This window comes from Pelodiscus sinensis, chromosome 5 (assembly GCF_052426305.1).
Source record: "Pelodiscus sinensis isolate ZL-2025 chromosome 5, ASM5242630v1, whole genome shotgun sequence".
NCBI lineage: Eukaryota > Metazoa > Chordata > Testudines > Trionychidae > Pelodiscus > Pelodiscus sinensis.
Genome location: NC_143056.1, coordinates 65237778 through 65261312, shown reverse-complemented (window position 1 = coordinate 65261312; position 23535 = coordinate 65237778). Strand labels below are relative to the sequence as shown.

Here is a 23535-nt window from a genome sequence, read left to right as displayed (position 1 = left end):
CTGTAGTGCATAGATATAACTATTGCACATTATTGGAAAAAAGAGATCCCTCCTATGGCATTGTGGTATAGTAAAATATATCTTGTAATGGAACAGCTTTCACATTGTTAGGACAAAGCCTTGTTTTCCTGTGCTGAGCCCCAAGGCTGACAATGATAACAGCCCAGCTGCAATAAGACCTTGAGCTTTGTTAAAACTTCCGCTGAATTTGTTAAAACTGCAACTCCCCTCCTGGATTCTCACAGGCTTACAAGAAGCTGTTTTGTTGAATCTTGCTGTCTTTGCTCTGTCTCTCCTTATCTGCAGAACCAGTCCACCCCAGCCTTTTCTCTCCCCTTACTTTGGCTCCATATTCTTGTGCAAAGATCCATTCCTTCTTGAACAAAGAACCGATAAACTAGCTGTAGCTGGTATAATGATATGCAGGACGTATGTAAAAAAATACTTATGTTCCTGCTAATTCTTTGGAAGCTGCTGTTGCGCTCTCTCCAATGCATTGCTAATAAAACTGCTTAGTATTATCTGTGTGGCTGAATTCTTGGGAAAAGAATTCCTTTGCTTAACAACACCAAGTATGTGCATAAGAGAAATGCCAAAAAGAAGATCCTATTTAGGAATTTGGTCACCTTAGTTAGTGTACTCATAGGAGAAGAGCTCCTAATCTAGCAAGCCAGAATCTTTAGCCAAGTTCTTTGTATGTGAACCTGATCCAGAATGTGTAATATGCAATTTAGAGTGTTAATGTTATATTGTAACTTTGCCTTAATATATATTTTTTTAAATAAATGCATCCAAAAGAAAAAGAGAAAGAAGTGAGAGGAAGAATGGGTGGATTAGTACGCTTTGAAGAAGTTAGGAATAAAATTAACATATAGATTCTGACATCATGGAAAATAGTTGTTCTAATTTAAGGGTGAGCAACAGTGATGTAAATAGATTACCAAATGTCTAAGGAAATTAGAGATGTGGGAAGCGGCTGAATACCCTTTTCTCTTGGTCAGTATGTTCATTAGAGCATCAGGATCTACTCTTACGGGATTTCACATATAACAAGACATCTTTTCCTTCTAGATACTGTGCTGGACACATCACCTAATCAGCTGACTGAAACAGCAGAATGCCTATCCCTGGTCGATACTGGATTCTTCATCAATACCAGCTGCCCTCCACTTTTGAGGCCAGAGAGGAAAGTGGATGTCATCCTACATTTAAATTATAGTGCAGGATCACAGATACTGGTGAGAAAAATCAGATTTTTTTTCTTAGTTTTTCCAATAATAGTTACTTGTCTGTAAATTTTTAGCACTTAAGCTTCTGCAGTATTGTAACTATTAAAAGCCCATTGTTAAGTACTCTGAACCATAGTGTTTTAGCTTAATGCTGCAGCTTAAACTTGTATTCACATTCTCTAATCCAATCATTTGCTGAGTGTTTTTTGTTGAGTGCCCTAAGAAAAATTTAAAAATCTGGCCATGGATTTTCATATATTGCATGTTTCTTAACGGGAAAGCCAGGGCTATCCCTTAAGTAGCCTACTGTAAAATCTCGAGTATAATGCGCACCTATGTATAATGCGCCCCTCCCTTTTAAACGTTAGAATTCTTGACTAAACTAAACTCTTATCTATAATGCACACCCCCATTATACTCGAGATTTTACGGTATCCTATTTGCCCCCATATTCCTCCTGCTAATTCTTCTAACACCATATAAGCAACTCCAAAGCACAATAAATCTACAAAGTCAGATTAGGAAGCTCCTCACAACTCCAAGGCACAACTGCAAACACAAACTGAGCTTGCACCTGCCAGAGGAGTGTCCCCTACTCAGCTGCTGGCGTGCCGAGCTCATGCCTGCCGGGGGAGTGTCCCCCACCCAGCTGTCCTCGTGCTGCGCTCGCGCCTGTTGGGGGAGTGTCCCCCATCCAGCTGTCCACGTGCTGCGCTCGCGCCTGCTGGGGGAGTGTCCCTCACCCAGCTGTCCGCGCACCGAGCTCACGCCTGCCGGTCCCATCCTGTCTCCCCTACACCGCCCTCCCCCCCCCCCACCCAGCTCGTGCCTGCCGAGGGTGAGTTTAAAACTTAAAAAAAAAAATCCTCCTATAAATAATGCGCACCCCGCCTTTGATGCTAAAAAAAAAAACGGGAAAAAAGTGTGCATTATACTTGAGATTTTACGGTAGTACAATTTAATATTTGCTTCAGGAAATCCTGATCTCAGCCTGTTCTTTGGGTTTTCATATTGTCTTTGATCTAGCCTCTGGACCAGTCCTATAAGTACTTCTCAGAACAAGGAATCCCATTCCCAAAAGTTGTGCTGAGTGAAGAAGAGAGGAAAAATTTAAAGGAGTGCTACCTCTTTGAAGATGCTGAGACTGCAGGGGCTCCTATATTGCTATTTTTCCCACTAGTGAATGACACCTACCAAAGTTACAAAGCACCTGGTAAGTTATCAACAGTAGCCAAGTATTCAGTGAAGGCCATTCTGATTAGCTGGTCAACTGACTGAATTTAATTCTTTAATTCATTCCTCTCCACTTGCTCATTTCACTGCAACAAACCTCTCCAATGCCTAACTTACCACTTTTACATATTTCCTATTAAGAATAAGACCTGTTTTATTTCCATATTAATCTTCATCTGTTACATATCCCTAGTTATCTTGCTGTATATAAGTAAAAACTGTAGTAATTAAAAATGCAAAATCTTTAAACTAAAGTCAAAGGAAGCATACATTTAAGGAGAAACCCCCAATATAATTACAAGCTTCCTTTTCTTTTAACAGACTTTGTGTGTGTTTGTGTGCCTGTGTGTGTGTATGCACGTGTGTGTGATATTGGGTCTCTGTCCCAAGTATAGAATGGCCAGTGTCACACCTCTGAGACTTTATGGCTATGAGAGCTTTGCTTTCCTTGTAAATAACCTGTTCATGGACATGGAGGTAGAAATAGCCATTCCATTGAATGGGGTCACTGTTTCACCTATTAAATATGTTTTGTGGCTTGTACTCTTCCTTTGGTTCCATTCCCCTTCCCCAAATCCCACCGTTTGCCATGTTGTTATTTTCCTTTCCTGCCTGTTTCCCAGATGACTTTTCTAAGGCTGTTATAAGCAGACAAGAGACACTCATAGGGGGATAGTCACCTAGGGTATGTCTACACTACAGCGCTAATTCAAACTAACTTAGTTCGAATTAGTTAATTCAAACTAAGCTAATTCGAATTAGCGCATCTAGACTTAAAAACCAGTTCGAATTAGCGTTTTGCTAATTCGAACTAGCATGTCCACACCGAGTGGACCCTGAACTGAGGTTAAGGATGGCCGGAAGCAGTGCCGGCAGGGCATCAGATTAGGACTTAGAGCATGGAGCTGCTGTCTCAGGCTAGCCGAAGACTGTGCTTAAAGGAACCCGACCCCCACCCCGGACAGACAGTTCTCAGGGTTCCCCGCTTGCAAAGCAGTCCTGGCTTGGAGTGCCCTGAGTGCCCACACTCGGCACATCACAGCATTCGGCTATCAGCCCGTCTGCACTTGCCGCAGGCTGCCATCCGGAGGGGGGGTCAATCAAGGGGCTTCAGGAGAGCTTCCTCCCCGAGGAGCCCGCAGAGCCAGCCCAGTCCTCCCCATCGGGAGCTCGTACCCCATTCCTCCGTCACCTCCTTCCACTTACCCCTCCCTAACCTCCCTTCCTGATGTACGAAATAAAGGACACGTGTGTTCAAAAATAGAAACTCTCTTTATTGAACAAACCCCGGGGAGACTGGGAAAAGGAGGTGGGAGAGGGGAAGAGAGAGGCTGGGAGAGGGGAGGGCAACTAAAATGATCAGGGGTTTGGAACAGGTCCCATATGAAGAGAGGCTAAAGAGACTGGGACTTTTCAGCTTAGAAAAGAGGAGACTGAGGGGGGATATGATAGAGGTCTATAAAAGCATGAGTGGTGTGGAGAGGGTGCATAAAGAAAAGTTCTTCATTAGTTCCCATAATAGAAGGACTAGAGGACACCAAATGAAATGAATGGGTAGCAGGCTTCAAACTAACAACAGAAAGTTCTTCTTCACAAAGCAAATAGTCAATCTGTGGAACTCCTTGCTGCAGGAGGCTGTGAAGGCTAAAACTAGAACAGAATTTAAAGAGAATTGAGATAAAGTCATGGAGGTTGGGTCCATGGAGTGGTATTAGCCAGGTGGTAGAAATGGTGTCCCTGGCCTCTGTTTGTGGAAGGCTGGAGATGGATGGCACAAGACAAATGGCTTGGTCGTTGTCTTCGGTCCATCCCCTCCAGGGTACCTAGTGTTGGCCGCTGTTGACAGACAGACTACTGGGCTAGATGGACCTTTGATCTGACCCAGTACGGCCATTCTAAGCTCAGGGCTCAGGGTCGGGGGTCTCAGTGGACCACCTTGATTTTCATGCAAACCTGCTCCGGGGTGGCCAGGCTGGCAGCTATCCTTCCCTAGACGGCCACTTTCCTGTGCCTAGTGCGGAGGTCGTGGATGAGGTTCACGATGTCTGCACTAGACCAGGCGGGCGCCCGCCTCTTGCGGGCCTGGGCAGGCTCCCGGGAGCCGCCAGCCTGGTCCTGGGAAGAGGCGGAGGGCTGGGTGGCAGCGGGTGGCTGGCTCGAGCCGTGCCAGGTGCAGGGTCTGCTGGCTGGGTGCTGGCAGGCTTGCATCTGACATGGGCACCGTAGCCAGCCCGTGCCCCTTTAAGGGCTCCGGGGCCGGGAGGGGGGCAGAAGAGTTTCCCTGGTGGTGCCCAGAGTGGCCACCAGGGAAAGCTGGGGAGGGCCAGCCTCCCACTAGTTCGAATTAAGTGGCTACACCACCCTTAATTCGAACTACTTAATTCGAACTAGGCATTAGTCCTCGTAGAATGAGGTTTACCTAGTTCGAATTAAGCGCTCCGCTAGTTCGAATTAAGTTCGAACTAGCGGTTTGTATGTGTAGCCTGTTAGTTCGAATTAACTCTGTAGTGTAGACATACCCCTATAGATCAGGCAACTGACATTCCCATGATCCAGGGATCAAATTAGTGAATTGCAACAGAAACACTTGTAAAACATGCCCAGACATTCAAACGGGTGAGCCTCTCATTACAGAGAAAACTCCCTCTCTGTGCAATTATTGGTGGTACATGAAGAGATCAGCCCATACTGCAGCAATGTCCTGTTGAACTTTTTCCCTAGGGGTGAAGCGCTGCAGTTCAGAGATGGAGGAAGGCAAAGTTGATCTTACCAGTCACTTTTCCCCCTATTCTACATATTCAGTCACATACAAGGAGAAAGATTATGATCAGCTGGTTAAACTGACTGAATACAACATCCTGAATAACAAACACCTGATTCTTCAAGCCTTGCGTACAGCAGTGGAAAGGAAAAGGCAACATAAAAAATAGTCACCATGGCAAGTGTCTTTTATCTTCTAGCACATGGAGAACCACAGCTTTTCTGAAGATTGGCCAGTTTGACCCTATTAACTAGCTGTCCCCGATAAGCAAAGGTCTCCCAATGGAGTGGCCTTCCTCATTCCCCCAATGAATTTTATTGCTACAAAATGAATTTAGGAGACTAAAGTGCAATTTGTAGAAATACAGTACATGGATAGTCATAGACAAAGAGCTGCTGTGGTGATGGGCATGTTCTAAATACCTAAAGAGTGAGTTTAAAAATGTGTCTAAACTACAGTGTATATGCTGGATTCAATTCATATTTAAATAACACTAGTTCTGCCTTGTTTTAGTTTAGAAACAACTAGTCAGTGAACTATTGCCCATGGGCCAGACTGTGACATGTTTCACTAAGATGCACTGTAGGGAAGAGGACTAGGAATTCTGCCAGTCAAGCCATTGAAGGCTCAAGGACAATTACGGTCCCTGTGAGGAGGGGAACACAAGAACTGCTCTCTCTTAGATACTAAAGTTACAGTCTTATTTAATTCCGAGATAGCTGTAGACCTCCCCCTCAGTGCCTGCAGAGTTAGGCAGCAGCCATATACAGATTTTGTAGATTGTTGTAGAGCCTAAAACAGGGATTTAGGTTTGTCTGAGGCTTAAATTCCTACGTACCTTTGTTCTTCCCCTAGTTCTTGTAACATGCTTTGGTTAAGTTTACTTTTAACATCCACTTTTCATTTGTTTTTTAACATATAAACTGAATGTTCTGCCTGTCTTCAAAGTATCAGAGGTGCCCTTGTAATTATCTGTTATTTATGTTTTTAATCAACAGTTCTAATTTAAAATAAACTTATGTCCTGATTTGACCATTGTCTGGGATTTCATAGAATTTAATGGTAATTTTAAAGGCTAACTGATTCAGAATGCACTTTCCTATTCTTCTACACTCCCTAGCTGTGTAAAGCAACACAGCAGGTGGAATATAAAATCATATAATCAGACACATCTTTTTTTATCTTTATTCTTCTGTGTGGAGTCAAAGCACTAAAACCATGTGAGTGCTAGTTGGCATAGCCTTTTCAATTTGGCATTAATTTGTTTAGTGGCAGCTTCGAGCTCTGATTTTTCTGCAGCACTGGTGATGGAGATCCAGAAATATTGACCCTTTGAGATTTCTCTTAAGCATTAATTTCCAGGGGAGAGGTGGGTCAAAATTGACTTTTATTTCCGAGTTCTAGTATAGCAGTTGAGCTGCTGTAAATCCTCAGTTAAGAGGCCAAACTCCTTGAAAATTAAGAGACTTCAGGCACAATGGTGATTACAGCCAAGATGAATTACGATGTGCCTACATATTTGTCCAACTTGAGCTCCATACAAGCTTTTTTTTTTTTAATCTGCATTTCTGGAACACTTCTCTATGGGTATGTCTACACAGCAAAGTTATTTCAAAATAACAGCCGTTATTTTGAAATAACTGTACTAGTGTCTACACAAGCGTAAGGAGGGCTTATTTTGAACTTGGTAAACCACATTCCATGAGGAATAGCGCCTATTTTGAAATTGCTATTTTGAAATAAGTGCTGTGTAGACGCGGAATAGGGGCTATTTTGAAATAGGGGGCCTCCAGCTCTTTCCAGGGTGCCCTGCTGGACACTCTGGCCCCAACCAGGAAAACTCCTCTCCTCCCTTGCTCCCCAGAGTCCTTAAAGGGGTAGAGTCTGGCCACAGTGTCTGTGCCAGGTCCAGGCCTGCCAGCCCAGAGCCAGTATTCACTGTCCCTGACCCAGTGGCCCCAGCCTGAGCCAGGCAGCCAGTGCCAGCCAGCCCTCCACCGCTCCCCGGGCCCAGTCCCCCAGCTCCCAGTAGCCTGCCAGGGGCCAGAGAAGGTGGGCATCTTCCTGGTCCAGTGCGGAGATCATGGACTTGATTGAGGTTTGGGGGGATGCCTCCAACGTCCATGATCTCCACACTAGATGGAGGAACGCGGCCATCTACAGCAGGATGGCTGCTAGCCTGGCCACCAACGGCCATATCTGAACCCAGGAGTAGGTTCAGATGAAAATTAAGGAACTGTGGCAGGCCTATGCCAGGTCCACAGGGGGCAGCTCCCAAACTGGGGCAGACACAGAGAGCTGCCCCTATTTTCATGCCCTAGACCACATTCTGGGGGGCGGGATGGTCTGTGCCCCCCAGGTGGTCATCAACCCTGGGGCAGAGGGCCCTGACCAACGCATAGAGGAGGAGGAGGAGGAGGAGGAGGAGGAGGAGGAGGAGGGCCAGGAACTGCAGGAGCCCGAAGGGAGCATGCCGCACAGCCAGGACCCTTGAGCCGTCCCAGCGGACCTGTCACCGGTGTCATCCGGGGAGGCAACAACATGTGAGTGCCATCACTGTCCCTTTATGGCAGGGGGAGGGAGACCAGGGACCATGTGCGTAGGCCTTGCTGACCAAGGATCAGGCAGCAACCTGTGCACATGCGAGCATGTACCATGCCACCCCTGGGCACATGGCCCCAGCTAGCTGCCACACAGGGGCCTTGGCCTGTTAGTCACACGCATGTGTGAAGAGACATGATATGCTCCTGACCCCGGAGTGGGACACAGCAGGACACCCTTCCTCCACAAGCCCCCTCTACACAGAGGCAGGGGACAGCTCCCCTCCCCCCCCCCCACACCCCTACACTATATACAGCACAGGGGCATGGGTGCAGTCCCAGGGCAGCTCCCACTACCTGGCATAGCAGGACATCCTGAACATGGCCTCTGTGCAAGCACTTTGGCTCTGATGGTGAGGAGACCTGTCATTCTCGCCTTGCAGAGGGGGGTTGGGCTTCACCCACTGTGTCCCCAAGGATAACTGACCACTTCTCTTGTTTCTCCACAGCCACACCAGCTGCGAGTGCAGGGTGCACCACACCACCCGGGACATCCTCCCGCACCCGAGAACTCCGCAGGCCCATCCATGCAGTCGAGGGGTACCAGCAGGAGCATCTGGGGGCACTGCAAGCCCTGCACCCTCAACCACTGGGGGCAGGAAGACCTGCAGCTCCAGCGGGAGCAGCTTGCCCAGAACCGTGCCATCTGCGAGCACCTGCAGACACTGGTGCAGAGCTTGCTGCCTCCTGCTGCTCCAGCCCCTGCTGCTTCCCCAGCTACCTACCGCTCCTCCTCCCACTTCTTCTCCCCCTCCCGCTTCTTCCTCCACACCCTCCCCACAGCCCCAGGGACACCAAGGCCTCTGCACCCATGGTGTTGGGAGACAGTTGGGCCGGTGAGACCCTCAACCCTGAGCCCTGAGCTTCTCCTCCCCCTTCCTCCCCTTGCCTTCCCCTGCCTCCTCCCAGGTTTACCCCTCCCCTCTCCCATCCTCCCTCTTCTCCTCTCCCACCTTCTTTCCCCAGTCTCACCTCAGTTTCATTCCTCCTCCCCACCCCAGTTTTGTTCAATAAAGAGACTTTGTTGTAATGAACTCATGTCTTTCATTGTACAGAAGGAAGGGGGGTTAGGGAGGGGTAAGTGGAAGGACGTGAGAGAGGAATGAGGCACAAGCCCCCAGTGGGGCACACCAGGGAGACTGTTACTACCTGCAGAACATGCTGCCAGGCTCACAGCAACACGTCCAGGAGAAGCACCAGAGTGCCCAGGGGCGGCTCCAGCTCCATGCTGCAGAGTGCTGTGGTATCCTGAGTGAGGGCAACCAGAGCACCCAGAGAAAAAAATGCTTTGTTGTCCCTCAGCGAGGTAGGCAAGCAAGCAGGGAAACCTGAGAACTGGCTGTTCTGGGGGAGTGGTTCCCTTTAAGCACAGGCCTCAGATACCTTGTGCGGCTGCTGCCTGAGGCTAACTCCTGACTTGATGCCCTGTCAGAACTGATTCCGGATGGCCTTAAATGAGATTCAGCATCCAATCAGTGTGGACGTGCTATTTCAAAATAGTAAAATGCTATTTCGAAATGCATTTTGTGTCTAGATGCATTATTTCGAAATAAGATATTTTGAAATAACTATTTCAAAATAAGATATTTCAAAATAACGCTGTAGTGTAGACATACCCTATGAGACTTTTCAATTGCTTTGATAAAATCATTCATTGCATGGTCATAGTTTAATTGTCATGGTCCGTGTACCATGCCTGGTCGTTCCCTACGCTCGTCCCACCCCCGTTGCCCTGTGTAGTAATTCCCCCTTCTTATTTTACTCCCGTGTGTCTATGAGTAATGCGAAATCCACCGTTGTTCATCCTGTTGAGGCTGCCTGTCAGCGACAGAGGGCGGGTCCGGGCCCACCCACGCTCCCGGCCCAGGGCCCTAACACCAGGAACCCAGCTCCCCGTGGTAACAGGTGGGGGCTTTCCCCCTAAACGCACCCTCTCACGGGCTCCACGACCCCACCCTGGGCCATACTCCATTCTGCCGCCGACGCCCTTCCTGATCCTTGGTGATACGCCAAGTGGGGAAAGAGGAGGGACTTCTCCCCCTTAACACCCTGGAGCCCGGTTACCCGCACCCTCCAGCTCCCCTCTCTGGGCTTTCTGCCCCACCTTTATCCCCCATCTCCCCTTCCGGTGTGCTCATGATGCCATACAGGATGATGTCACGCCACCCGGGGTGGCCCGGGTGGCCGCGCGCACATTCCCCCACCTCCCGTCACTCTGATGACGTCACCAAGTGGCGCTGTGCAGGGCAGCAGCACACTCACTCCCCCATTCCCCATCCGCCCTCCTACAGCCGTGCACCAATCCACCCCCGCCCTAACGCCGGGTGGTGGTATTCAGCTCACCGCCGCTTGTGCCGGGCTCGCGCTTCTCCCACCCGCGACCCGCTCCCCTTGGCAGGGATAGTGGCGGGGTTGCTCCAGCTCACCACATTAATACTTTCAGTCAGCTCTGTTTTTGGGACCAAGGTGGTGCATTGATCTTGTGCTGGACTTCAGCACGGGGTTAATTTCACCCTGTGTAAGTTTATGGTGTGAGGCCTACCTCCTTCTATCTGCCTATTCTCAACTCCCATGCCCAGATTAATAGCAGACTGCAGTGTTTTGGCACACTCAGAACAATCACGTTTATTCATAGTGTCTGTGAAGGGTCAGTTCAGTAAGTATACAATATATGAATAACTGTCAGTATTTGTGATACGGAGACAAGTTCTCTAATGGGATGGTAATGCAGGGTTATTCATAGCGGAACCTGTGCTCGCTAGCCGCCACCTTCATGATGTGTTATGTACAGCTTTGCATATTACACAACGGGTCACCGTATCATTCTGAAGCAGGCAGTATCTGTTAGCACCTTGAAATAGACATGGCTGAACACATCACTCAGCCCTATGTTTCAACATTTTAAACACTCCATATGTGACACCATACAGAAAAAAATGTCCAAATCCTGTAGAACACCTTTGTCACTTCCTCTCCTGCATCACACTGCTAATTCTTGTATTCTATTTCACCTGTGGCCAGTATGTCCTAGCTTTCTCTCCAGGACTACAATAGAGGAAACCACCTGCCTTGGAGAAGAGCTCTGGAGCGCTGCCCGCAGGAGGAGAAACAAGCAGAAAGGATTAGTACAATAAAAGTGACTGGCTCCTTCTGCCTGTGTCTGAGTAGCAGCAGTCACTTGATCCTTCTGTGGTGCTGCATCAGTGACAGGGAGGTTCTCATCTGAGAACCACTCTCAAAGCCATAGGAAAACTCAAACTCTTGCTTTTTCACTGAGCATCAATACGACTCCCTTCTACAATGTCATGTGTTCAGTGTTGTCAGGCTTCTGATGCCTGTAGCTATGTGCCTACATGAAGAGAGACGTGACTGAAAAACAATGGGCAGAGGCTGCTGCCATAAGGGATGCTCTGGAGCATGTATGGGGAAAAAATAGTGGGTGCTCACCACCTACCAGCAGCCCTGTCAATCCCACTCTCCCCTCTAGCACCTCCTGCCTTCTCATGATCAGCTCTTCAGGAGGGGTCAAATGAGGCAGGAAAAGATAGGGTGGAGCCTTCGGAAGCTGTGGATTGGGGGCAGGGCCAGGGGTCGAGCACCCTGAGGGAAATTAGAAAGTCAGCACCTCTGTATGTGCTACAGCAGGAGGGAGACTATGGAATTTGTAGTGGAATATGGGGTACAGGAAATGACTGAAGAGGGAGATAAAGAAATAAGAGGTACAGGAGGAAACTGAGAGGATACAGTGGAATGTGGAACACAGGCGGAGATAAAGGGGGATGCATGAGAATTGTGAAAGGCAGGATGACAGCTGAAAGCATTTGCAGGGAAGTGTGGGGTGCAGAGAAAATCATATAACCTAGCACTGATTTTTTTACTTATCCTTAGCTGTCACTGTTACAAACCTAGAAATGACCAACTCTCTCATCTACTTGCAGATATTTTAAATAACATCAAAATTACTGTATTCATTGTAGTCTTGGAGTGAAAATGAGAAAACAAATTCACTAGACTTGTAGGACAAGGGTAGGCTTCCTTCCAATCTCAAGGAAACATCCTGCCCCCAGCCTTTCCTAAGTTATGTCTGAGAGGGAGGAGAGCAATGGGAATTCTGAGAACCTTCATAAAAAATTAACATTGCCTGTTAATTTAAAATTGCCTGTTAACTCACATAGCCCGCAGAACCATCCAAAGTTTGGGGAACTTCACAAGCAGAAGCATCAGGATTTTATTTAGAAAGCATGCATAACTGCAGCACGAAGCGCCTGAGAGAAAAAATAAAGCACAGGAAAGCAAATTAAGTAAATAGATTTGCTATGAGCTTAATTACCAGATGCTGCCATGCTTCCTACTTGTGCAGCAACACCTCTAGAGTCAAACTCAGATCCCCCAGGAGGAGTGAGAAGAAAAAAAGACATATTTATATCCCGGAAATACCTAGCAACGCAAATGTGCCTTAGGGCCCATGACAGCCAGTGCAAAATAGAGTAACATTAAGGCTGTTTCATCTTGTGCTAGGGAGTGAAAAGGTGAACCCAAGATGGCATTAGGATGGAGGCATAAAAGTGTCTCAACACTATTTTTCTCTTCCACCTTCCTCCCATAAACTCATGAAACACATCACGAGGGCCTTATGCTGATAGAAAATGAAATATGACAGTTTAATTTTCACCTTATATGTATTGCCAAAGTCATTGTTATGAACAAAGCTGATGTATTGGCATTTTCTATATGAAATTTTGTGATCTCTACTAACCTTATGACAAGAACTGTGCTATTTATTGCCAGTTGTCAATGTAAGCTTTTTGTTTGCACATTAATAAAGCTCTTCCTGTGCAATGTTGACACAGTTTTTTGCAATACACAACAAAAATGCCCATGTTCTTGAATGTGCTGTCCTTTCAGTATCGGTGTAACTTTGGAAATAAATAATTGCAGAAGACTCATTTTAAAGATTACTCAATATTATGTTGTAACAGGAAAAAGACAATTGTTATTTTTGTGTAACTGTGAATGGAAAAATGCTTGGCAATAAAAAGCTAATAATCGACCACCTGCACAGCTGTTACTGTGCCCCTGAACTTAGCAGCTGACATTGTAACTCACTGAACATGTTGCTTCTGTGTTATCATAAATTTGCTATCATTTTATGAGGAGGTTAATTGTGAACTTAGTGGAACAGACAGCAGGTGCTATTACCAACATTTTTGTGGTATTTGGCAGTGAGCTGAAAACAGAGATCTTTTTGTGCATGTAATGGAGAAACAGGGAGAAGGTTGCAGCTGCCCAGGAGTTTGGCAATGGGGATAGGCGTTAGGAAAGCCTTAGATTGATTGTTTGAGAAAAATCTGTATTTGACTCATGAGGGAGTGCCTCCTTCTGGATCTTGGAACAAATTAATATGGGTTTCCAAAAATACATAGTGCAAAGGTTTGGAACTGACCATGCAGGTTCCTTGACCTCTAAGGTATATGAACTATGTGCACTGTCAGGTAGCTAGCTTGTAAACTTTGGGTGAATCATGGATCACAAGGTTGCAGAAGTTTGTGGGAGAGCAAAGTGTATACTATGACATTATGATTGCTCTCCAAGCTAATTTGGCTCTCTGTGCAAACTGTGGAATATGAAATGTACAACAGACTCAATTATAGTACTACTAACCTCTGCTGATAATGTATCTTTTCCTATTTAGAAAAATCTAGGTAATTCAGAGGCAAAGTTGACAATAATACAGAATTAAGGATGGTATGTTGACCCCCTGCAGAATATTGAGCTGAGCAAGACTCAAATTTCAGAAAACCAGGACATGCCAAGTTAAGATTGCTCATGTGACCTTAACTCTGCCCTCTTCAGCAAAGCCACAATAAACCATACCCATACCTTTACTGTATGGACTTAACAGGTACTGAAATATACAAACTCTTTGCCTCTATTTACTATGCATTCACTCAGCCATAGGATTCCATGTAACACTATTAGAGGACAAAAAGTATTTTTAAATGGTGCATTTGGAACTTTCCTACCATTTAACTCAAATTAGCAGTAGCCAAAGGGAAATATCTGCATACTCCCCAGGTGCAGTCAGTGTGTTAGTTGTGCCTGCACTACATGGTAGAGGCAGTAGTCTGGCCAGCTTGGTCAAGGTTGTATTTGGGATGTAAGGACATGTATGGCTTAGTTTGAGGTATGTGACAAAGCTGTGATTATTATATGAGGAAATTCATGTTTTGTAGTTTCCAACGGGTATTAGGAAAGTGAAGAGGTGCATGTGTACCTTCAGGATGACGTATACATAGGTGGTGGGATATGGAGGCTGAACCTCCCCAAAGAACCAGGCGTGACCCTGCTGCCCACGCTCTGCCCTGAAGTCCTGTCCTGCTTCCCACTCTTCCCCCATGACCCAGACTGGGGCTGGGTCTAAGGTAGCCAGTTTTCTGGGCTGGCTGCCCAATGCTTTGGGTTGAGGGTGCTCCACAACTGGGGGAGCATGTGGCTATGTTGCTTGGGGCTCCATGGCTGAAACCACTTTCCCAGCATGCTGGGGCTGGGGCGCACCCTGGCAACCAGGGCTGGAGATGCTTGGGAGGCCTTGCATTGGGACTTTGACCAGCAGTAGGAACTCTGATGGAGGGGGGAGAGGAGTGGGGCTGGAGGCTAACCTCCCCATGCGACAGTTCACTGCTGGGCTAAGTCTTAAGTGGACAGTCCCACTAAAACCCTGCTGAGGACAGAGTAGTGAAAACCACACTGCTGCAGCTCACAGCCAGTGAGTGGTTAGGTGGCTAAGTCACAATCACAGGTGCCCTAAGTGAACACCTATGTGTCACATTCCTAATGTTCCTACTTCCCTCGTCATTAAAGAAGTTTGGGAATTGAAGATGGGGAAATGAGAGAAGGACTTTGGCTGTGGGGTGATCTTGCTAGTTGAAGCTGAAGTGGAATCCAGCCTCATAGGGTATCTTGCGGAATGTCACAGCTAAGGGGGGGATCTTGAAACACCCTCAGAGGGAGGGGCTTGGAAGAACTGGCTTTAGGGAGGACCCCAGAAGGGACACAAACTCATGACCTTCCAAGGAAACGTGGAGAGGGTAATTTAGGATGGGGGGCATATGATTGGAAGAAGCCTTGGAGAGACTTGGCTATTTTTGGAGGGAAAGGGAAGAGAAACTGGAATTTGGGAAGGTGTGAGGAAGAGGGGATGCTTGAGGAGAGAGAAGTATTTTCAGGCTTATTGGTGGTGGATGCATAGGAGGTAGATTATAATGTGGGGAGGCAAGGGGATGTTTGTGGTATTATGCAGAAGTTCTGTCTCTTCCTCCCCCCCCCCAGCTTTGGCAAAAGTTATTGCAATGTGCTCCCTGCAGGTGATATGTAGGGACCTGAAGCCAAGCTGGCTAGGTCCTGGGCTGAGGACACATATCAGGCCTTGTCTTTATGGCTGTAGCAACTTATTCCCCCCCTCCCCCGTCCTCATTTCACGGGGAGAGCAAAAGTGGGATTTGAACCTCAGAGGGGTAGTGTGTTGCTTCCCATTGCTACCCATGAGGGCAGTGCCCAAAAGCACACCCTTTGGCCTCTGTTTATTCTGTTCAACCACCTCTGTAGCTGCAAAAAAATAATCTGCTCTTGCAACAGACTTGTTCTGAGGGATGTGGGTGGGGATTCTTTCTGTTAAGAGCATCATAGAGGGGTAGGACTCTGCCAATATGTACACAGCACCTGGTCAGCAACTTCAGCTGTTTTCAAGTCTGTGCATATGTTTCAGGAGTCACTGCCAGGTGTGGAACTTAGTATTCAAGTAGTACTGGTAGTGCCTGACCTAAAAGCAGCAGAGACCGCAATGGAATCACTTGCTGGCTTCCATGAGGTAAGAAAAAAACCAACCAAATCAGATTTTCTGAGATCCTGATTCAGAATAGCACTCCCGAGTGCATGGAGAATCAAATCCTGCCTCATCAGCCAGTGTTGCTGTTCCTCTGATATTTACAGTTGTGAGGAGTTAGCATCCCTGCCATATCTTATAGAAATGGTTGACACTTACATATTTTTTTCACTTTACCCAGAGTCTTGTCAATAAAAACAAAAAGGAAGTGTAGACTGACTTGCTGCGTGGTACACCACTGGGAGTGAATAAGCAACAGCTCCACATTTTGGAGTTAAAATATGGCACTGTAATTATGAATTTATAATATGAAAATGGAAAAATGTTTTCAGATGCTACTAATTTCCCTTTTTTGCTTTTTTCTCTTCTCTCAGGACTTAAATAGCAAAACAGACCCATTGGGAAATGTAGAAACTAAAGGGATGAAGCAACGTGAAGAACAGAGGAATGCTGACTATAAGGTACTATAACATAGGTAGCATTTTGGGAAAATAACTAAGTATATGTACTTTTGAGGGCAAGTGGAGGCAGGAGATTTGGATTGAATTTAGTAGTTATCTGAGTGTTGAATGTTTAGCGATAGTAGGTTCCATGTTGAAATTTCCTTTTGTTAATCATCTAAATTCCGTGCTTAATTTGTGGTAGAGCTTGCCAGAGTTGAGCCGTAGCACCTTCTAGGCTTGTCAGTTCATAGTCCCGGCACCTCTGGGCTTGCTGCATCAATTATGAATAGAATAACGGCTTGCACCCCAGCAATTAATTACTTGCGCTTCAGCACCTCTTTCATTATAAATTAAGCACTGTCTGAAACCCATTATTATTTTGTGCTACTGCTCTGTGTTTGGTTTGTAACAGGTAACAAATATTCATTTCATAAGCTTTGTTAAGAGATTCATTTAGGGGACTCCCCATTGTATATTATTTACTATCATAAACAGTGGGCTTGATTCTTGGTTCATTCGTATCACTTTTTACACCAGCTCATCTCTATTGACTTTAATCGAGTTTACTCATTTATACCAAAATGAAAGGAGAATGTGGTCTAGTGTTTCATTCATAATTCAATTGTTGAAGGGCCTTTGTTTTTTCAGTGATAAACCTCAGTGTCCAAAACAAATGTTCCCTCAGCCTCTGCTGGAAAGAGAGTCGTCACAATAAAAGGCTTCTGTGGGAAGAAAGCATTTGGTGCTGGCAGGACTGCTTGGGAATCAGTTCTAGATCTACATTTGTGTTTATTATATATTAGAAACAGCAATGCAAATATTTCTATCCATTTCTGGATTGCTTATTGCTGACTATGTGTTATACTAGCCAATTAGCCCATCATAAGGCGGGATTTTCAGGTCTCTCCTCCACATTGGTCTTCTCTCCTGAGCCTCCAGTCTCTCGCTCTGTCTCTCTCTCTCCTCCTCCTCCTCCTCCTACTGCCTCCCCCTCTCTGTCTCATCTCTCCTCCGCCTTCTGCCTCTCTCTCCGTCTTTCTTTCTCTTCTCCTCCTCCTTCTCCTGCCTCTGTCTCTCTCTTCGCTCTGTCTCTCTCTTTCTCTTCTCCCCCTCCTGCTTCTCACTCTCTCTCCTCTGTCTTCTTCGAGGATGTACACGCCCAGGTGAGTCCGGCTCCCTGCTGGCCGATTCCCTCTCCCCACCCCCCACCAGCCAGTTCCTCCTCCTGATTTCCCACGACCAGCCTCGCTGCCCCTGACTCCCACCCCCGACCAGCTTTGCTTCCTGCGGGCCAGCCCTGTGGCCTCCGACCACCACCCTTGATCAGCTTTGCTTCCCACCGGCTGCCCCTCCCCCATTTTCCTCTGGCCAGCTATGCTGCCTCTGACTCCCCCCTCCCCCAGCTCTGCTTCCTGCCCCCAACCCCCTCCTCCCAGCCAGCCCCACTCCTATCCCAGCCAGTCCCGATCAAGGGTGTCTGGTTTTTTTTTTTACCCTACCCTTGTGAAGTATGTGGACAGGGGACGGGGCCATATATGTCACTGCCCTGCCCCCCTTCGCCTCAGACCGTGGCGCTCAGCTGAGTTCTGTACCGCTCAACCGGGCTGCCATGGAGGAGAAAGCGGAGCAAGTGGCCGTTTAGGCTCCCCTGCAGCGGCCCGGCTGAGTAGCGCAGAACTCAGCTGAGCGCCATGGCGGTGCCATGTACATGGCTGGGCACCGCCCCCTGGCCGTGTACGTCACCGCCCCGCCCCCTTCCCCTTCCTCCGTGGCGGCTCAGCTGAGCCACAGCGGGAGGGGTAAGGGAAGAGGCGATGATGTACACAGCCCCGCTCCCTGACCGTGTACATCACAGCCCAAGCTCGAGCCCAAACTGCGACATCTACACTGCTGTTTTAGCACCACACAGCAAGCTTGCAAGCCCAAATCTGTTGACCTGAGCTCTGAGACTCACTGCTGTGAGACATGGAGATGTATCTTGAAAGACTTTGGCTTTGGGACTCTCCTTTTCTGGTGGTTGAGGCTGTGTCTAGATTACATCCCTCTTTCAACAGAGGGATGTAAATTAGGCACTTCGAAATTGCAAATGAAGCCGGGCTTTGAATTTCCTGTGCTTCATTTCCATAATCACATAACGGTGCTCTTTCAAAAAAGCACTATTTTGAAAATAAAACCGTGGTCTAGATGCAGTTCTTTAAAAAAGGGAAGGCTTTACAGGATCTTTCGAAAAAGCCTTCCCTTTTTGAAAGAACAGCGTTTAGACTGCAGTTTTACTTTCGAAATAAAGCTTTTTCGAAAGAGCGCCATTATGTGAATATGCAAATGAAGCATGGGCAATTCAAATCCCAGCTTCATTTGCAATTTTGAAGTACACTAATTTACTAGTGTAGACACTAGTAAAGTTATTTCAAAATAACGGCTGTTATTTCGAAATAACTTTGCTGTGTAGACATACCCGAGGAGAGAAACTAATTGTGTGGTCTCCTCCACTAGTGGCAGTTTGATCTTGCATAATTAAAACTGCATTTTTTTAAGGAAAACAACCAAAGTTTTTTCAATTCATTCTCCTTCCATCAAAAAAACTGCATAAAAAGTAGAAGCCTCTAAGAGGGCCTTGAATTTGATTCCCAAACACCAGTGGTTTCTGTTACAAATCCAAACAGAATGTTATTGAATCACTGTCTTATGCTGGATTGTTTTACATAAAAGGGACAGCTTCCATCCAGATGAATAATATGTGAAAATTGTATTGTTGCCTGGTTAACATTCCATGTCTGGTTATTTCTTTCCTGTGTCTGTCTTCTCTGCTCTACATTTTGCTCAAGCAGCTGAAGAGTTTGAAATCTGATGGGAGTCATCTTTTCTTTATATGGGGGATGGAGATTGGGTGAGCAAAGTTCTACCTATTACTGAGTTAAGGATAGTGTTTTCATTGTGGGGGATTCTGGTGAGTCTTATTTTATGATCAACTTACTGCTTCAAATGGACTTCCTGAATAGCAGTTGGGCTCCTTTTAACAATTTGTTATAAATCACGGCGTATTAAAACATTCCATATGATAACATTCACACATATTTTAGGTATCATTTTCTACAAAGGAAGCAAAGCTTTGCTACTTGCTCACTGTAAGAATCATACGAATGAGAAATCTTCAGCAGACAGACTTTTGTGAGTACCTTTACTGTTCCTTTGGGGTACCTCATAGTTCTAGAATTACTCAGAATATAGTTGAGCAATAAGGGTTATGTGATGTTACTTAATTTCAAGAATGAATCTGACTTCAATAAAATCAGCAGAATGACTAAAGCAGCAATTAATTTGCCAATATGTGTGTTGTGAAATGGGTCATAGGTTTCATGAAGATATAACCAAGCACCCAAACTATTTCCAAACTTTTTGACTATCTCATGATCCAATTCCATGAGAAGAAATAAGTGTATTGTTACCCAAATACAATAAATGTGCAGTTTATGATAGTCCAGACACACTTACTACTACAGATATCTATAATGCATATTCAGAAGATTGTCACACTCATAATCAGACTTTATGTATGTATTTGTATGATAGTAGCCCTGAAATGGAGCAGGAACGCCATTGTGCTAGGGCTATGGGATTGTGGCTTTTTGGGCATCTAGTAAAATATTCTTAACAATTACCAATTATCGTTAACATTTTCCTCCTGAAATTCCTTCTCCCAGCTGATCTGGAGTTCAAGTCATAATCACTTATACCTAAGCTATGGTTAATTTGTATTGCTATCATCAGCTCCTCTTTATCTGTAAAGATGAGGTCTAATATAAAATGTCCCTGTGTTAGAAGCAACACTCCTTGAGTTAGGAAATTGTCATCTATGTAATATTTAAAAATTCCAAAGATGTTTTAGTACTGGCAGCGTGAGATCTCCAGCATATGTTACTCAGATTAAAGTCCCCCACAATCATGCAGCTTTTTTCTCCTACACATTATAAATAAGTGTATGAGTAGCCAATCATCCTGTCCCCTACTGTGTTTGGGTGGTCTTGTGTTTTATGTGTTAGAACATTGATCCATAAACATTCATGATAATTTTCTTCTTAGTTATGAGTCATTTAGGAACAGGTGATGCATTTTTGACAGAGTATTACTCCCTCACTGGATCTTTCCTGAATAATTTACAATAATTGTTTTCCACATTCCAATAATATGAAAGAAATCCCTCCACTGTACAGGCAGTCCCCGGGTTACATGGATCCGACTTACATCGGATCCCTACTTACAAACTGGGTGAGGCAACCCCGCACTAGCTGCTGCCTCCCAGCAGACCAGGGAGATGCAAAGCTAGCGCCGCCCTCCTCCCCGAGCAGACCAGGGAGACGCAGAGCGGCTTTTCTCAGCAGACACCTCAGCTTGAGAATAAAGGACTGAGGGAAGTGAGGTGTGGGAGAATAAAACTGAGCTCTGGAGAAATGTTTGGCTAGAGTTTCCCCTACAATATGTACCAGTTCCGACTTACATACAAATTCAACTTAAGAACAAACCTACAGTCCCTATCTTGTACGTAACCCGGGGACTGCCTGTACATCACTTAGCCATCAGTTCACTTCCAAAATCTTCTACCTTCAATCTTCTTTTTCTTGTGGGACAGGAATGATCTCTGAGAAGATCACTTGGAATTAAAAGCCATGTTGTAGGGCTTAGGACCCAGGACTCACTTAAATCATTTTCTCATGATAATCAAGAGATCTCTTAAAGTTTTGCCTCAAATAGTTCTATTTAACACAGGCCTGATTCTTCGGAGAGTATCTGGCCCTTATATACACACCACTTCCTGGGAAAACATAGAAGACCTAACAAGTAATTTGATCTCTCTGTTTTTCAGTTCCCCCTGGAAATTGTAGGTAATAATACTTTCCTGTCATGTCTATTTATAATGTAAGCTCTTGCAAGTGTTTATACAGTGCCTGGCAAAAGGGGAGCTTTAATATTAGCTACAGTAAAAGATTGCTTCTAAAAATCACAAGATATGACACGAGGCAGACACACAAATATGTCTTGGAAAAGAACCTTGCCCCATGACTGAAGGGCCCACAAATGGGAAACTACAACAGCAATCCAGATTAGTTTGAGAATTACACAAGTAACACCTACTTCAGCGAGGTGTTTTAATGAGACCTGTTCATCAAGAATTAAAAATGAAGCTGAATGAGTTAGTAGTGTGAATAATTAACTGTACTCAAGGACATGTCTGAGGTCTTGTCCCAGCTAACCTGCTGACTCTCTCTGTAGCCCTGAGCAGCCCATTTCCTGGGGTATCATCAGATTCCATCTGAAAAAAATTAGAATAATATTTCAATACATAATTCAAAGAGGTGCTGAGGCTTAATTAGTTTATGTTGTGCAAGGACTGAAATATGTTTTAGTGTTATACAAATATTAATTAATCCATTTTAATTATTCTGAGAAGAGTTTTTACATGCAGATAAAATAGAAGTAACAATCGCATCAGCAAATGCTGCTGCATTTCTATACTGATACTCCATACTGATGGTCACACCATGCTCTGTGACTAGGATCCACAGTCATGGTCAGGAATCCCATTGTATCAGGAGCTGTACAAACTCAGAGCTCACAATCTAAGTACAAGAGAAGAGAGAACAGATAGACCAGGGGGCTCAAACTCCGGGCCCGTGGGCCATTCCTGGCCAGAGCAGTTTGTCAAAAATGTCCAGCTTCTGTTGTAGACCTGGGAATCCTCATTGTAAATTAATATTCTCTGTCTTTGCTTTCAAATTAACATAGAGCAAATATTGCCAGCAACAGCAACCAGTGTTTTTCCTCAGTGGATGCTGTTGCACTCCAGAATGTAAGCCAGACTAGTGAGGGATGTGTCACCATCTGCCCTGCAACCCTAGGTGTCTCGTAATGCTTTGCTGCTGTAGCTCCCAATCCCAACCCAACCAGAGTCACTCACAACCATCCTACCAGCATGTAGACCACATCCTTATGTATGTGTATAGCTGCAGCCTTTGACCAGTAACTCTGAGCCTAGCTGTCTGCCAGCAACACACCAGTCACACTTTGGCCACTTCCACCTTCTACTTGCAGGGCAACTCTATGCATTCCCAGTCCCAGATTTTTCCAAAAATGTGTGTTCTTCACTGCCCAGCCTTCTCCTGGATAGTTCCGATATTAAGGTTTGATGCCTCTGTAAAGAGTCAGTATTAACTGCAATTACCAAATGGTTCAATTTAAACACGGCACTGGCTTGTTTCATATTAAAAATAAAACCAGTCCCAAAGGTGCTTGTGCCTTTATCAGTGCTCCCTCTAATCTTTTCCATCCATGTGTGGAATAATTTTTTTGTGTGCACCACCAATAGAAACACAAAAATAAGCCAACAAAGTCCTGCTAATCTGTTAAGCAGCATCTGAATCTCTCCTCAGTGGCCGCACAAGTGCACAGCTTATAGCAGGGCTACTCAACATGTGACCCGTGGGCCCCATGCAGCCCATGGCCTGTTCGTTTGCAGCTCGCGGTACACTTTGGGTTTATGTGGGGCTCAACACGCAGTCTGAAGGTGGGAGCCAAAACAAAAAAGTAGTCAATATAATGGTCTTCTGTTGATACATGTTTTAGTAGTTAAATTCCTGGACTGCCATTCCTCATTAAAAGTGCTGACATATTGGTGGAAATTGGGTAACTATTGAATTTTATTAATATCAGCAGAACTGACTTAAATGGGGCCTGCGTGTTGTGTAGTCTTGCCTTAATCTTTGTACTCAAGCCCGTCAGTGTGAAAGAACCTATTTGCATATATATTTGCATGTATCTGCAACCACACTTAAGTTGCGGCCCTCAGCATATGCTGTGAGTATCATTGTGGCCCCAGAGCTTCCAAAGTTCAGTAGCCCTGGCTGCCAGAGAACATTGGGCTTTATCTTTTTAGGTGAAAGAGAGAACTTGGGGTTCTCAGCCCATTTTTTTACATTCTAGTGAATGTTTGAAGTGGATGTTTCTCAGGGTTACCCTTCAAAGTAAAGTTTTTCAAGAACTAAAGATGGTTTACCTAGAGTCTGCGGGTGAAGGAGACTCCACACTCTTTTCCCCCCCATAAATGTTTCCTGAAATGAAAATTGTTCTGTTTCCTGACATCTTCCCCTACTACTCTTTTGAGGCCCCTCTCTACTTATATATAAATTGAGCTAAACACACATTCCTTTCTTGGTCTATTTAACAATCTGTGTATAGGCAGGGCTATCTGGCTTTTGAATGTGTGCTAACATCAGAGGGGGTAATTCATAATTTTATATATAATAATGCTACATATATGACACTGTGATATCATTGACCAATGAGTTAGTAATTTTTTCTACTGCACAGGGCATATTTTGTATTATTACAATAG

At 45.5% G+C, this 23535-nt stretch overlaps 2 protein-coding genes across 2 annotated transcripts in view; both read left to right on the top strand.

Annotated features, from left to right (window-relative positions):
* Nucleotides 1-6255, top strand: part of LOC102448586 (cytosolic phospholipase A2 epsilon-like) — a 35189-nt gene extending 28934 nt beyond the window's left edge. Inside the window, exons 19-21 of the mRNA XM_006130348.5 lie at nt 1072-1238; nt 2256-2442; nt 5184-6255. Coding sequence (XP_006130410.4) covers nt 1072-1238; nt 2256-2442; nt 5184-5392 — 563 coding nt within the window. The 3' untranslated portion in view covers nt 5393-6255. The remainder of the gene's footprint in view (nt 1-1071; nt 1239-2255; nt 2443-5183) is intronic.
* A 9268-nt stretch (nt 6256-15523) lies between these two features.
* LOC102452248 (cytosolic phospholipase A2 epsilon) overlaps nt 15524-23535 on the top strand; it is a 43895-nt gene continuing 35883 nt past the window's right edge. Inside the window, 3 exon segments of the mRNA XM_006130365.5 lie at nt 15524-15690; nt 16080-16166; nt 19229-19316. Coding sequence (XP_006130427.4) covers nt 15580-15690; nt 16080-16166; nt 19229-19316 — 286 coding nt within the window. The 5' untranslated portion in view covers nt 15524-15579.